This window comes from Macaca fascicularis, chromosome 12 (assembly GCF_037993035.2).
Source record: "Macaca fascicularis isolate 582-1 chromosome 12, T2T-MFA8v1.1".
NCBI lineage: Eukaryota > Metazoa > Chordata > Mammalia > Primates > Cercopithecidae > Macaca > Macaca fascicularis.
Window position 1 is genome coordinate 81,541,372 of NC_088386.1, and position 16,886 is coordinate 81,558,257.

General features: G+C 34.4%; 1 protein-coding gene across 1 annotated transcript in view; it reads right to left on the reverse strand.

Moving 5' to 3' along the window:
* Positions 1 to 1,302: 1,302 nt before the first annotated feature.
* Positions 1,303 to 16,886, reverse strand: part of LOC107126927 (uncharacterized) — a 519,804-nt gene continuing 504,220 nt past the window's right edge. The window contains exon 5 of the mRNA XM_065525742.1: positions 1,303 to 3,348. Coding sequence (XP_065381814.1) covers positions 3,212 to 3,348 — 137 coding nt within the window. The 3' untranslated portion in view covers positions 1,303 to 3,211. The remainder of the gene's footprint in view (positions 3,349 to 16,886) is intronic.

Sequence of the window (16,886 nt, forward strand, 5' to 3'; positions counted from 1 at the left end):
AACTATAAAAATAGTAATAACCAAAGGATGCAGAGAATCTGGGTCTCTCACACATTGCTAGCAGAAATGTAAAATGGTACAGTCTCTATAGAAAACTACTTTGGCAATTTCTTTTAAAAAAACTAAACACACACTTACCATGCGTACTACTCCTTGGGCATTCATGGCAGAGAAATGCAGATCTATGCCCTAAATGTTCCCATGATTTCTTATAGCAGTTTTGGGGGAACTTTTCCTCGGAAATTAGAGCCTAACACTGGAAACAGCCAAAATATCCCTTAACGAATGATAGTTAAACAAACTGCAGTACATTCATACTGTAAAATACTACTCAATAAAACAAAGAAGAAACTATTGATATACTCAGCACTTTGGATATATCTCCAGCATGTCTGCTGAGTTTAAAAACAACAAAAAAGCTAATCTCAGAAAGTCACATACAGTATGATTTCATTCATAAATCGCTCATGAAATGTCAATATTATAGAATTAGAAAATATTTGATTTGTTTTCAGGGGTTAGGTATGGTGGGTAGGGGTGTGACTGTAAAGATGTAGCATGATGGAGATCTTTTAGGTGATAGAGTAATTTTGTCTCTACATGACTGTAGTGGTTACATAAGTCTACCCATGTGAATGAATGGTATAGAACTATATATATACAGTGTACCAATGTTAAGTTCCTGGTTTTGATATTATTATACTATAGTTATGTAAGATATAACTGTTATGGAAAATTCAGTGAAGAGTACAGGGGACCTCCCTCTGTACTATCTTTGTAATTATTTTTTATCTATAATTATACCAAAATTAAAATATTTATACAAAAAATGTTAGCATAATGTACTCATTTATTTTCACCTGGAAAAAATTAACAATTTGTCCTGGGGATTATACCACACTACCTAATTCTTTTTACGGCTGTGTATTATATCAGTTTTTATTTGGTCCAGAATCCTTTGGTATTTTGTGGGTTTTTTTCTGACTTTTTGGTATACTAAACATTGTTGTAATAAATGTAGTTTACAGAATGGATATCAGCAAGTGCTTATCACAGTACATTCATAATAGGTGGCTACAGTGGTCATCTATTCCAGAAGAGTGGGCATACAATTTGATGAATCAGTTCCATTATAGTACTGGCTACAAATGTTCTATGTTTTGTGCTTATCTGTATGATAAATTTCTAAGAGTGAAATTACTGGATAAATCTATTTTTATTATAGCAAACTTTAAATTAGTTTTAATAATAGAAACAGTATTTCCTTATTTTATTTTATTTCTATAAAATTCCTTAAGAATATTTATTATTTATTTTAATGTAAATTTTGGAATCAACTTTGCTAACTGCAAAGTTCACACTGACATATTATTAGATATATGTTATATATGTTAAAAGTATAGATTAAAATAGGGATAAAGAGTATCTTTCTGATACTATATTGTCTCAAGATCACACTGTGAGTATAATTATTCAGGTCTTCTTAGCTATTCCTTAATTTTTTACATAGACTTAAAACATTTCTAGTTAAATTATTTTTATTTTTGAGGCTCTTGTAAACTGGATTTGTTCTTCCTCTTCAAAGGTGTTTTCTAATAGTACTGGAATTTTTAAATAAGTAGTTTATTATTTGTGTATTTCAAAAGTTATCTGCAGAACATGGCCTGATTTACTAGGTGTCTACAAATTTTTTGGTTTTCATCTTGAATATACAGAAAGCATCTCTTAGGCACAGTGCATGCGTGTGCGTACGCACGCGCACACACACACCACCTTGGAGTTAGGTATTCCATGTGATTAAGTTCTGACTAACAAATATAGGCAGAAGTGTTATGACACATTTTCAGGCCTTCACCAGGAAAACTACTTATATAGTCCTACACATTCTCTCTCTACCACCCCAGTGTGGAGAGTTGCAGGAGATAGGTCAGTGTGGTGGGAGAAACTATAGGGAAAATGAGCAGGCAGATTACTGATATCAAAGCAAATTATACTAATAAGGTATGAACATGGAATCATCCTTGCATTCCTGGTATAAACCCCACTTGTTTTGGTATATCAATATGTGATATGCTAACCAATTAAATTCACAAATATGTTTTTTTAATCAATTATGTTCCTAAATTAAACTGTTTTTTTGAAGCTTTTATATGAATAATAGATGGCTTCATAAAATAAATTTGGAAGCTTTCATTTCTACTCCATGGTCTTGTATTAGTCAAGATCATCCAGAGAAACAGAACCAACAGAACGTGTGTGTGTGTGTGTGTGTGTGTGTGTGTGTGTGTGTGTGTGTGTATGAGATTTATTATGAGGAAATGGCTCACAGTATTGTGGAGGCTGAGAAATCCCACAATATACTGCCTGCATGCAAGCTGGAGACCCAGGAAAGCCAGTGGTGTAATTTCAGTCCAAGTTCTAAGGACTGAGAACTGAGGGAACTAATAGTGTAAAACCCAGTGCAAAGGCAGAAGAGTGATATTCCAGCTCAACTATGCAGGCAGGAAGCAAAAAGGAGTTAGTTCTTCCTTCTTCTACATTTTGGTTCTGTTCAAACCCTTAATAGATTGGATGATTGATTTCCCATGCACATTGGAGATGGCAGTCTATCATTGAGCCCACCAATTAAAATGCTAATTTCATCTGGGCACATGTTGTCAGGCACATCCAGAGATAATGTTTATATACACATTCCATAGAGCAGTCAAATTGACACATAAAAATCATCATAGTTTTGAAGGGTACAAATGGCAATGAATAATTTGTATCCTGTAGATATTGTGAATCCCCCCAGTCTCATCCGGGCTAACACTTCTAAAAGGGATACATCATTTACAAATTTCTCACCTTTTTAAAAATATTAAGCATATATAATTTTTTATATCTTGAAATGTTTAGAAATTCAAGTTTCATAAAAATATCAGTACCTCCAACTTGTAAACTTATTTTCCTTTTCCTAGATCCAACAAAAACATCAAAGAAGAGTTCAATAGGTAATTTCAGAAATTATTTATGTTTCAAGTTAACCAACCCTAAATTTCAATTATTTTTAAAATAATCTATGATAGGGCTCTGTGTCTCCACTCACCTCACATATGGAATTGTAATTCCCAATGTTGGGGGAGAAACTTGGTAGGGGTGATTACATCATAGGGGTGAGTTTCCCTCTTGCTGTTGTGATAGTGAGTGATTTCTCACGAGATCTGTTTGTTTAAAAGTATGTAGCACTTCTACATTTGCTCTCTTTTCCCCTTGCTTCAGTCATGTAGGACATGATGGCTTCCCCTTCACCTCCTGCCACAGTTGTATATTTCCAGAGGCCTCCCCCAGCCACGCTTCCTGTACAGCCTGTGGAACAAAAGATAAGTCAATTAAACCTTTTTTATTTATAAATTATACAGTCTCAGTTAGTTCTTAAAAGCAATGTGAGAATGAACTAATAGAGATAATTGGTACCAGAAGAATGGGGCATTGCTATAAGGACACCTAAAAATGTGAAAGCAGGCTTAGAATTGGATAATGGGCAGAGGTTGGAACAGTTTGGAGGGCTCAGGAGAAGACAGGAAGATTGGCAATAGTTTGAAACTTCCTAGATACTTATAAGATAGTTGTAACCAAAATGCTGATAGTGATATGGCCAGTGAAGTCCAGACTGGTCTCAGATGGAGATGAGGAACCTATTAAAAACTGGAGTAAAAGTCACTCTTGCTGTGCTTTAGCAAAGAGACTGGTGGCATTGTGCCATGGCTCTAGAGATTTGTGGAACTTTGAACTTCAGAGAGATGACTTAGGGTATCTGGTAGTGGAAAAATTTCCAAGCAGGAAAGCACTCAAGATGCAGCCTCACTGCTTCTAACAGTGTAGGCTGTTACGACTTCATAAATAAATGGTCTGAAATTGAAATTTATATTTAAAAGGGAAACAGAGCATAAAAGTTTGGTAAATTTGCAGGCCAACCATGTGGTAGAAAAGAAAAACCCATTTTTTCTGGTGAGAAATTTAAGACTGCAGAAATTTTACATAAATAAAGAAAAGCCACTTATTAATAGCCAAGACTATAGGGGAAAATGCCTCAAAGTCATTTCAGAGACCTCATGGCAGCCTCTCCCATCATGGGCCTGGAGGGCATGGGGGAAAACTGTTTTTGTGGGCCAGGTCCAGGGTCTCGCTGCTCTGCACAGCCTTGGGACTTGGCATCCTGCATCCCAGCTGCTCCAGCTCCAGCCATGGGTAAAAAGACCTCAGATATGTCTCAGGCTACTGCTCCAGAGGCTGCAAGTCATAAGAAGACTTGGTAGTTTCCATGTGGTTTTAAGTATGTAGGTGTGCAGAGAGCAAGAATTGAGACTTGGGAGCCTCCACCCAGATTGCAGAGGATGTATGGAAATACCTGGGTGTCTAGGCAGAAGTCTGCTCCAGGGGTGAAGCCCTCATGGGGAACCTCTACTGTGGAAGTGCAAAGGGAAAATGTGAAGTTGGAACCCCCTCACAGAGTCCCCAATAGAGTACTGCCTAGTGGAGCTGTAGAGTCAATTTCTCCCATTTGAAATGGAAATATTTACCCAATGCCTACATCCCCATTTTATCTTGGAAGTAACTAGCTTGTTTTCGATTTTACAGTCTCATTGGTGGAAGGGACTTACCTTGTCTCAGATGAGACTTTGGACTTGGACTTTTGAGTTAATGCTGGAATGAGTTAAGAATTTGGGGGACTATTGGAAAGGCATGATTGTGTTTTGAAATATGAGAAGGACATAAAATTTGAGAGGGGCCAGGGGCAAAATGATATGGTTTGGCTCTGGGTCCCCATTCAAATCTCATCCCAAATTGTAATTCCCAAAGTTGGAGGAGGGTTCTGGTGGGAGGTGATTGGATTATGGAGGTGGATTTCTCCCTTTCTGTTCTTGTGATTATGAGTGAGTTCGCATGCGATCTTTTGGTTTAAACGTGTGTAGCATTTCCCCCTTCACGTTCTCTTTCTCTCCTCCCCCCAGGTGAAGATGTGCCTGCTTCTCCTTTGCCCTTCTGCCATGATTGTAAATTTCCTGAGGTCTCCCCACTCATGTTTCCTGTACAGACTGTGGAACTGTGAGTGAATGAAATCTCCTTTCTTTATAAATTACCCAGTCTTAGGTAGTTCTTTATAGCAGTGTGAGAATGGACTAATATAAATATATACTTCTAATACATTTAGGTATAATTCTAAGTAAAATTGTTTTAAATTTTTTTAAATATTTTCTATTTTTCTTTTCTACTTGAACTAGTGATGTCAAAATTTACTACATTTCCAGGAATAATTACGTGTCATTTAAATTATTCTCTAATTTGAAATATTTAAGTATTGTAGAAATGGTGGAAAAATTACTCTTTTGACAGGTAGACATTTCTGACACTTCTCAAATCATTTAAGAAATTGACTTTCAATTGACTTAGATATAAGACTGGTTCTAAATAAATGAAAAAAATGGTATAATGGATTCATTACTTAAGGCATTTGGAGCCTGTGAATTTGAAAATGTCAAAACATATCTAAAAATAATCTTAGGCTATTGCAAAGACTAGATGACCCTAATTGTTTATTCGAAGGAAAAAATTATTAGAAAATGAGTTTTGAACATCAGACTAGTTCGATCATACCTAAAACTTTGCCTTAGTCTCAAGTATAAGAAATTTATAAGCGTCAATTATTTAGTAAATTAAATGATTGCAGTGTTCATATATCCTTTTCTATATAGTTACATGAATATTTTCTTATTGTTTCAAATTAAGTTCCAGAATTTTAGAAAAGTCTCTTGAGTGTATATTTTTTTTCTCATTATCTCCCTCAATTATGACAGATTTTATATTGACTTTCAAAATTGTGACAATTAGGACTGAGAGAAGTGTAAAAACATAGACAGCATTTAAAATTTTAAGCTCCTGTGTCGTGAACTGAAACTCATTTAATATAAGTGTGCCAGACATTGCTCTGTGTGTTTGTTTGTGTGTGCAATGGTTTTACTGTCCTTCAATTGCTATGGGCTTTGAAAATGTATTTTTATAAATATCAAAAAACGAACATTTATTTATGCATTTTTCATTTGAATTTCATTTGAATTTAGAAAACTGTTGATATTTTAAATAAAATTATAAATATGGTTTTAGAGACATCCAAAATTAAATTTTAAAACACAATACACAAAAAACACCATGGGTGAATGTGATAATGTGATTGCTAACATTATGTATGAATTTGACTGAACTAAGGGATGCCCAGATAGCCGATGGATTTGTCCATCCCAACACCGCTATAAAGAACTAGTTTAGATTAGGTAATTGATGAAGAAAAGTGGTTTAATTGACTCACAGTTCCACAGGCTATACAGGAACTATGTCTGGAAGGCCTTAGGAAACCTACAGTCATGGCAGAGGGTGAAGGGAAAGCAAGCACATCTTACCATGGTGAAGCAGGAGAGAAAGAGAGAGAGAGAGAGAAAGGGAGAAGTGCTACATACTTTCAAACAATCAGATCTCATAAGAACTCCATCATGAGCACAACAAGGAAGAAGTCTGTCCCCATGACTCAATCATTTCCACCAGGCCCTTCTTCAATACTTGGGGATTACAATATAACATCAGATTTGGGTGTGAACACAGAGCCAAACCAGCAAAACACCATTTCTGAGTGTATCCATGGGGGTGATTTTAGAAGATATTAACATTTGAATCAGTAGTTTGAGTAAAAAAGATTGCCTTGATTAGTGTGAACAAGCATCAGTCAATCTGCTGAGGGCATAAAATAGAATAAAATGATGGAAGAAGGTTTAATTCACTTTCTCTATTTGAGTAAGGGCATCCATCTTCTCCTGCCCACAGACTTGAACTAGGACATACACCATTGGCTTCCTTAATTCTCAAGCCTTTGAGCATGAACTAGAATTATAACACTGGTTTCTCTGGGCTTCCAGGTTATAGACAATAGATGAAGGAACTTTTTGGCCTCCATAATCATGTGAGCCAATTCCTGATAATAAATATATTTTTATCTCTTGATAGATAGATGATAGATAGATAGATAGATAGATAGATAGATAGATAGATAACCTGTTGATTCCTTTTCTCTGGAGAACCATGATGAATTCAGTGAGAATATTAAGAAATCCTTTATCAAGTTAATATTTTGAAAATAATTCTGCCTATTATTGAAATATAACAATTTTAAATAAATGCTTCCATGCATTACAAATTTTATTCAAATGTTTACATCCTATCTTGTCTCTTTGAAGGCATAGATACAGATATAAAGGCACAGGGATAGGTAAGTAGATGGATATAGATGTATAAATATATTTGTGTATATTATTGTTATATACACAAATTTGACTTCTCTAAGATTTTATAAACATTAAGTACCTAGACATTTTACATGGTTTCCAGAACACTAAGTTTATCCAAAATATAAGTGCTTTTCCAGACAAGATGTATTATTTAAAGACTTCTAATTTCTTGTAGCATGAGGATAAAATAATAAAAATTTTAAATGCATTGCTACCTTGTTTTCTCTTGGACATCATAAGCATTATGTCATTTTCTCATTTATCGGAATAAAAAGAATTATTAATTCCAAGCTAAATTAGAATTTCATAAATAAAAGCATAATTCTTTTCATAATTCAATTTCTCACTTTCTCTTTTTTATGACATTTATTCTTACTTTAGAATGACTAAGATGATCTTTATTACATTGCTTTTTAAAAGTCTTTGGTAAACAGGCACCTGAGGTTACCTCATATTTTCCTTTGTGTAATGGATCAGCTTAAATCAGCCTGGAGGTTAATTCATCATTTTTAAGTTATACTGTAAAACTAATTAACTCACATAGCTCAATACTGCCAGTATATCTTAAAATATTTATTTCTAATTCCCACTTGGTTTTCTAGATCCATTGTTTTATAATATTTTATATTATTTTCAATTAATATCTCTATAAAATCCCCTTGAGAAAAACATACATCCTTCTACATTATTTCTGAATATTATTTTTTGAGTGGGTTTCTTCAGTCTAATTGTAGTTTATTACTCATTTCCTTTCCTTTATGTTATAGTATTTTTCTCAACTTCTGAAAATATTCTTCACTTGAATTTATCCCTGAATAGTTACACGTAGGTATCTTTGTTCCTTTGAAAATTTTTTCTGTTTTAGTAAACAAATATTAGTAATTAAGATGTGCTACATTTCTTTGACTCCTATTATCCATTCTTTATCTTGTTAACAATTAAGAGAAGAGGTATTGGTGTTTTTTATATATGCAACTACAATTATTCTAACATTTACAAAACATTGATTGGGAACAAGATATATAGTTCCTTTTTTTCTTTGCATTAAAATATGTGGGTTTTGCTTTTTAAAGGATTTTTAAAATGTTAATTGATTCATAAGAAATATTTGTAACATTTTATTAGTTTAATACTTTTAAGTCCTTGTTTGGAGTTAATGTAAGTATTTTTGTGTGTATGTGTGTGTCTGTGTGTGTGTATCTGAGAGAGAGAGAAGATAGAAAGAGAGATTCTATGTGTCTCTACTTTTGTTTTTAGTTTTCTTTTGCTACATTCTAGCTTTGTTATGTTATAGTCAGAATAGTGTCTACACTGTGATTTATTGGAATTTTGGATTGTCTAAAAATGAGATAATTTTTAAAGTGATACACTTACATAAGTTCAAAGAAAGGACAAAACAGAAGTTATAGAGAATGTTATGAAAACATGGGATACAACTAGAACACTGCAGAGGAAAATTCTGCTTTAAATATTTTCATTTCTAAAAACAAAAAATGAACACAAATTAATTACATACTTAATTCAAGAAAATAGTTTTTAAAAAGACAACCAAATGAACCTAAGAAAATTTGATGAAAGTAATTACTAAAGAGAAATACAGACATTAAACATTAGAAAATAATAAAAAGTATACAAATAATAAATAAAACCAAATGTTGACTATTGGCAATAAAAGCAAACCATAAGATTAAAAAAAAAACATTAGTTCACCTAATCAAAAGAACACAAAAAGCAAAAATATGCAAAATGAAAAGAAGCAACATTTCAATTTGATAGGAAAAGAACATTCTTAAATTTACTCATTCTTCATTCAGGGTGAATATGAGATGACAGTCTGCTGAAAAGAAACACGATATTCTATAATTATCCAGAACATCAAATAAGGTATCTTCTAAAACTCAGTTACATCAAATGCCTCACACGTTCTGCAGTGTTTACTTGTATTCATGGCTTAAGGCAATATACAAAGTTGAGACTACAGAAAGAGTCTCGTGAAACATAATGAAGTGTGGGTCACATAATGCTAAAGTAAAAAAAATATTAATTTTCTTAAATGTGTAAGAGTCATGTGATTCAGCTGGGATATATGAAGGAAACAATGAACTTAATTATGGGCAGCACTAACCTCCTCACACTTTATCTAGGTAGGCTCAGTCCTGGAAGCTGTCTGATGTCTTGAATTTATAATTGCCTTGAATAGGAAAAAACAGATTTATTTCATTTAAAAATTAAAAAGGAGAAAACACCACTCTATGACTAAGAACAGGGCTCAGCCTGATCTTAACCTGTGTTCCAGAAACCTCGTGGTTTCGGAAACGAAGAGCTAGGGTGTTGTCAGTGCTTCTGTGAATATGACATTGCTGTAAATCATATGACATTAAATACTCCAGAACCAATTGCTCAAGCCATCTAGAAGTCCACATAATCTAAACAAACTTAGACTGATATTAAGCTGCCCATTTTTCTTCACCCTCTGCCTATAATGAAGAGACCACAAATTCCATTTTGTTGAGTCCCTCCCATGAGGCTGAGGCTGTGTCAGCAAACATCTGCACCTAAATATAACAACAATAAATAGGTAAACCCTGAGAAATGCTGATAAAAAATTATAAAGCTGATAAAAAAATTAGCATTAAATGCTGATTTTAATTAAAAAATTAAATGCTGATAAATGCTGATTTAAAAAATGTTAATTTTGTATCAGCAAAGAATGACTGCCCTCCAGTCAACACAAAACTATGCTCGACACATACACACCCACACACAGAGCTAATTAAGAGTAACAACTTTCAGAACATTTTAGCCTGTGGCTCTATTAAGTATTGGCTGTAGCAAGGCATGAGTGCAGAGTGCCTTTTACTTATTTTAGTCATGTAATCATCAGATGGGTTCTTCCTGCCCACTGCATAGACAAAAATCAATCCACTGAGACTACAGCATTGCAGTAGAGAAGTGGTTTAATTGATGTGAGGCTGGCCCACATGAGAGAACTGAACTTAGCACTCATATCATAGCTAGGGAATGGGTGATCTTTACTGACTGAGGATGAAATCATAGGGGTGTGGAAAATGGTACTCATATGCTGAGTCCACCTCTGGGTGGGGCTACAGGATCAGTTGAGTCATGAGTCTGGGTGGGAACAGTCTGAAAGGTATCTCAAAAAACCATTCTTAGGTTCTACAATAGTGATGTTATCTATAGTAGTAATTGGTCAAGTCACAAATCTTGTGACCTCTGGTCACATAACTCCTGAGCAGTAAAGGATTATAGACACTATGCCTACATCTTAGCAGAGTTCAGGCCCCTCCCATAATCCTATTCTTGTGACTTTTCATTAGTTTCACAAGGGTGGTTTTGGGTCTCTGAGCAAAGAGAAGAGTAGTTTAAGGAGGGGTTGTTATTGTTGTGTTCAAGTTAAACTGTAAACTAAATTCCTCCCAAAGTTAGCTTGGCCTATGCCCAAGAATGACCAAGGACGACTTAGGGGTCAGAAGCAAGACGGAGTCAACTATGTGAGATAGCTCTCAGTAGTAAGTTTGCAAAAGCACCTTCAGTAGACTGTGAACCTAGGAGAAATATTCCACATGTTGTGAAAGAAATGTTTCAGGTAAAAGCTGAGATAAATATTCAAAAAATAAGTTAATGAAGTTGCCTAGATGAATTCATGGAGCAGAATCAATGCAGGCACCAAAAAAAAAAAAAAAAAAAAAGAACGAATCAGATAATACAAAACCTGGATAAATACTGCTGAGGAACTTCTGCCAAGGTGCTTCTGGTAACATTTATATGTTCGAGGTGCTAATGTGTTTATGGTGTTTGACTATTTTCAGTAAGCTACAGCTAAAAAAGTTATTTCTACTCTTGATGGCATGTTGGATCTTTAAAAAAATATTAGTACTGGGTATCAAATCGCCACCTTCTGATTTAACTTATCTCCTTGTAGCCTGGGCATCGCATTTTAAAATCTGATTTTCTTAAAGTGTCCCAGAGATTTCTAACATGCAGCAAATGTTGAAATTCACTGAGTGAGGAAAACACGCTTAGAATAAATGTACATTCCTACCCATCCCATCCCCAAAGATTGCAGCTTCTCATCTGTTGCTATACCAAACCAAGTAGCAGGATGATAAAAATGGATTCCTTTTTCTTTAATTATCTAGAAAAGAGATTGGCCTGCCTGCATTTGTAAATAAAAATTTTACTGGAACACAATTATGGTTTCTATTTTTCATCTATTGTACTACTATGTTGGAGTTGAGTAACTACAATAAAGACTATGTTGGCAAAACTGATTGGCGCTTTACAGAAAGTTTGCCGACCCTTGACTGATGAGACTAACTGGGCCACTCTTGCTCCTTGCCTATTTTTAATTCATTATCCTCCCTCATCGTTGCCAGTAAGCTACAGGAGGGGTAAGAAAAGTAAGATGGGCAGAGAAAGCACATGTTACAATTTTGAAGGAATTTCATGATTTTTAATTTTTGTACTCGAATGGACATAAAAATTACTGAAGTGAGAATGTTTGAGGTTAAAGAGGAATAAAACTTTCTATTTACTGACTGCTATAAACTGAATGTTTGCATCTCTACAAATTCATATGTTGAAGCCCTAATCCACAGTGAGGTTGAATTTGGAGACATGTCCTCTAAGGAAGTAATTAAGGTTAAATGAAGTCATAAGAGTGTGACCTTAATCCAGTAGGATAAGTGTCTTCATAAGAAGAGACACCAGAGAAAGCATTCTTTTTCTTTTTTTCTAACTCTTTCTCTTCTCCTGCCACCCCTACTTCTACCCTCAGCTGCACACCCACTTGTTACAGGACTGCCAGTTTTCTATGCCCACTGCACAGCCACAGACCAATACACTGACAGCAGGGTTGCAGTAGAGAAAGGGTTTAATAATCACAACTCACCCAATGAGGAAATGAGAAGAATTCTCAAGCCTCAAATCCATTTTGTCAAGGGGCTGTGGGCAAGGGTTTTCAAGGGGATTTGTGGAGAGTGAGGGGCTGGAAAATTTGAGGTCATCAATTGGTCAGGATAAGGGACATGAAATCATCAAGATGCAGCAACTGCATTTCTTCATGAGTCAGCTTCTTACTGGGCCCGCCAGACCAGCTGGCATCTGTAGTTTTCTTAGCATGAAGAACTTAGGAAAGAAGCTCCAATAGAAGGCTTATCATCTCACAATGTCTTAGACTTTATAGAATAGAAAATGAAAAGAGTCTTGTGACAAGGGCCACATTACACTGGAGTAGTGACTCTACAAGTAAGTGAGCCAAAAGGCAAGTTGGCATAATGATTGCTGCTGTGATTAGCTGGATTTTTTTTTCTTAATCGATTTTATAAAATCCTGAGGTGAGGTGGTTTCACACTGAGGTAAGAACATATGAAGATAAGTGAAAAGGAAGCCAACTGCAAGCCAAGAAATGAGCCCTCTCCAGAAACCAAATTGGTTTGATGTTGAACTTTCAGCCTCCAGAATTGTGAGAAAATAAAATTTCTGTTGTTTAGACCACTCGGTCTATGTTATTTTGTTATGGAAACCTGAGTAGACTAAGACACAAGTGAAAAGTTAAGAGATAAGCTATAGGCTTCTCAAACTTAAACCCAGAGAAAAAGGAAAAATTAGCTTCAGCACAGTTTTAAAAGGTCAGTTTTGGGGGAGGCAGAATAAAGTGGTTTTCTAGTTGGAACTCACCATGGGTTATATTTTGGACATTTGCACAAAGCATTCTCATCACTGTGACACATTTTAAAAGTAATTTTGAACACAAGATAGATGTTTCCTTTGATGATTGCCTGGTTTTGTTTCTTCTTCCTTTTTTTCTTTTGTTTTAGTTTCTAATGTCATTATAGTTGTTTCTATATACTAGGGAAAATGCCTTAATTTACTTATTAATGTAAATTTGTGACTTGTATATAAATGTTGTAAAATTTACTACACATTCCCATTATCCTTGTTCAGTTTTGTAATAAAAATTTACTCCTCTTATGAAGGACTTCTCTTTTCTCTAACTACCCCCCTCATCCACATCACAAATTATCAGTAATATTTTATAGAAATAGTAAAACAAAATATATAACACAGACTCACAAACACATATGTATGCATATACATACTTCTGAAAAGAAATTACCAAAGTTAATCTCCCCTAAAATTATTATTTAAAGTTATATGCCTTGAAAAAATTAAAATAACATGACAAGAAAAATTTTTCTTTATTATAATCTACTTCTAACTGGGGAAAAAAGTCTTGAATTTTTTTACAAAAATATTTGCTTTTGGGAGATGCTTCTTTTCACCCTTATTATTCTCTTGACTCCAATTAAAAGGAAATTTTACTTTAGTCCTTTGGAAAGTCTGGCTAGCTATGTTAAGAATCTCACATCTACTTATAAATGACTTTTGTCATTTTTTTACTTTTTAAAATTCAAATATGTTACATATATTTTATTATGGAAATATTTTAAGTAGTTTGGAAATGAACTGCCACATGGAATTCAAAACAAAGAAACTTCTATTGCCTTTTCTTTTTTAAGTACTACAACCACATTTTCTCCAAGTACAATTTTTGTTTTCTGTTTACCAATAGACCAGTATGAGAAATTGTGGTACCAACATCCTTGCTCTCTCCAGAACAAAAGGTAAGCATACTTACTGGCTGCTGTGAAAGATTCAGGTGTCATAAGCTCAGAGCGCTCATGTAACACAACTGGTGTTTGCATAGACATTACTTGGTACACTCCACAGGGAGATTGGGGCTCAGAAAATCAGTAGAAAAAAATGATATTCTGGCTACTGCTAGTTCTGTAAAAATTAAAATTCTTTATCTCTGACCCAGAAATCATGTCTCTGCTTTCAGCAACCATGAAATTGTGGTAAATTTACTTATTAGATTTCAAGTAGGGTAAAATTTCAGACCTTACACAATTTTTGACAATTTTTATCCTCCAATAAACTAGACTAGCTGTGATGACAGACTCTTAATGTGGCCTGCATTATTGCTGCCTCTTTTTGTTCACACCCTTGTGGAATACCCTCCACTCTATTGAGTATGGGCTGGACTTGTGACTTGCTTCAAACTGATAGAATATGGCAAAAGTATATGATTACATATATAATACATAACATAAGGTTGTATATTCATCTTTTGAGTCTCTTCTTGGCTGGCTTTAAGGTAGCAAGGAACCATATTGAGGAGCCAAAAAATAGCAAGGAATGGCAGTCAATCTCTGAGAGTGAAACATTGAATTTCTCCAACAACCTGAATGAGCCTTGAAGAACATCTTTACCCATCCAAACCTCAGATGAGACTGCGGCCCCAGCCAACCCTCTAATTGCAGTCCTGTGAGATCCTAATCAGAGAACTGAGATAAGCTAGGCCTGGACTCCTGGATCTCAAAAACTGTGATAAAACAAATGCATGTTGCTTTAAGCTGCTAAGCTTGTAGTAATACTGGTATGTAGCAATACATAAATAATATACTATCTTACCCACAGCATGGCCTCAGGGAGGCATTCCAAGGACATGAAACTGAAAGCTGCATGATCTCTTAAGGTCTGGACTCAGAAGTCAAATGACATCCTCCAATTGGTCAAAACAAGCCAGAATGCCAGCTTATGTGCAAGGAGTGAGGAAATAAATTTCAGCTCTTAATGGAAGGAACAGAAAATTACAACTCAAAGGACAGTGGGAGGAACCATTTTAAACATCTTTAAAAACTAACTACCACAATCTTTTCTGTGATCTCAATAATTCACATCCCTACCACATGCAAAATAAACTCCTTCTCGCCTGTCAAGACAAGTCTTGCCAGAAATGGCTTCAGGCTCAAAGTCCATCCATGAGATTCATATTAGACTCCTCAAGTACTATCATTTAAAAAAAATTAAAAACTAGGGTTTCTGTTTTGTTTTATTCAATTTTTGTGGTTTAAAAAATAGTGTAAAAGCAAATGTTCCCTTTTAATATAACAGTAGTTAAATAAAATCAAAATGACAAAACCTAGATGAGAGCCCACCCCTAAATGTGGAAAAACCTTATCTCCTATTTCAGCTTTATTCTTTCCCCTTTCTCTTCAAAACTCTCAACTGAGTTTTACTTTGTCTTAAACCTTTCCTCTCAATGTATAATGGCTTTTCCTCTCAATGTATAACACTACTTCACTCTCCTACTTGTTCTTTAGCCAATAAGAGTTTTTAATCCATCTGTCTTAAAAGTGGCAGCAGTGAAGTTAGCAGTAAGGAAATGTAACAGGAGCATATTAGAGGAGAAAGGGATTATATGTTATCATTCTCGTTTGGGAGTATGAATTAACAAAGCATAGATTATTGAAGTTTTTGTTAATATTGTTATCCCTTGTTTCATTTTCTTTTTCTTTAAGTGATATAACTAACATTTTAGGCAGTGGAATTTGTACGTTTTAAATGATGGGCAGGCCTTCTTTACTAAGATATGCTTCCTTTCCACTTTCTAGCTCCCATTCTCACCCACTGATTTTCCTATCGAGAATACAGGGAAAAAAAAAAAAAACCTGAAGATAAAGGTTAAATAAGTCTGCTAAGTTACTCTAAAGCACTGGTTGGCAAACTTTTTCTGTGAAGAGCCAGACAGTAAATATTTTAGACTGTGGGCCAAATGTTGTCCACTGCAACTACATAACTCTACCACTGCAACATGAAAGCAGCCATTAATAACATGGAAACAAATGGGCGGGTTGTTTTACAGAAATCGTATGCAGACTGGATTTGATCTGCACACTGTAGTTTATAGACCCCTGACTTAGAGCAGCACTGTCATCTACAAGTATAATGTGATCCTGCATATCTAACTTTATATTTTATAGTGGTCTCACTTAAAAACTAAACAGAAACAGGTAAAATTAATTTTGAGACTGTTTTCTTTAACCCACTATATCTAAAATATTAACTTTTCAACATGTAATCAATTAATAAAATTGTTATTTTATAGTAATTTTTCTATAAGAGTACTATCTTTTACATGCTTTAAAAATATTTTAAACACCATCTTTTAAAAAATCTCTACATTTGTTTTTCTTTCTTTTGTACTAACTTCAAAATGTAGTGTGAGTTTTATACTTATTATAGTACATCTCAATTTGGACCAGCCAAACATCACATGCTCAATTACATGTATCTGTTGGCTATCTTATTGGGCGGAACAACCTTAGACTATGAATAAAGTGAAAACAAATTCATATTACCCAAAACCTATGTTGTCTTCTTTTGCCAGTTTAATTTCTCCTATACCTAAATTAGAAGGTTTAAGTAGACACATTATTCAACAATATTCAACAATACTAAAAACCCATAATGTGTGTGTGTGTGTTTATTTTATTTTATTTTATTTTTCCAAAACCATTTTCACTGACCTACAAGGGCATATAGAGAGAGAATATATTATTTATATGAGAATATATTAGTTAAATGATTGTCTTAACTTAGTGATTGGGTACTTTAGTTAGATATCCAAGTTACATGGTCACAAAACAAAATTTGGATTTCTTGTTGAAAATGTAGATTTTCCCTACAGATTATATTTTATAG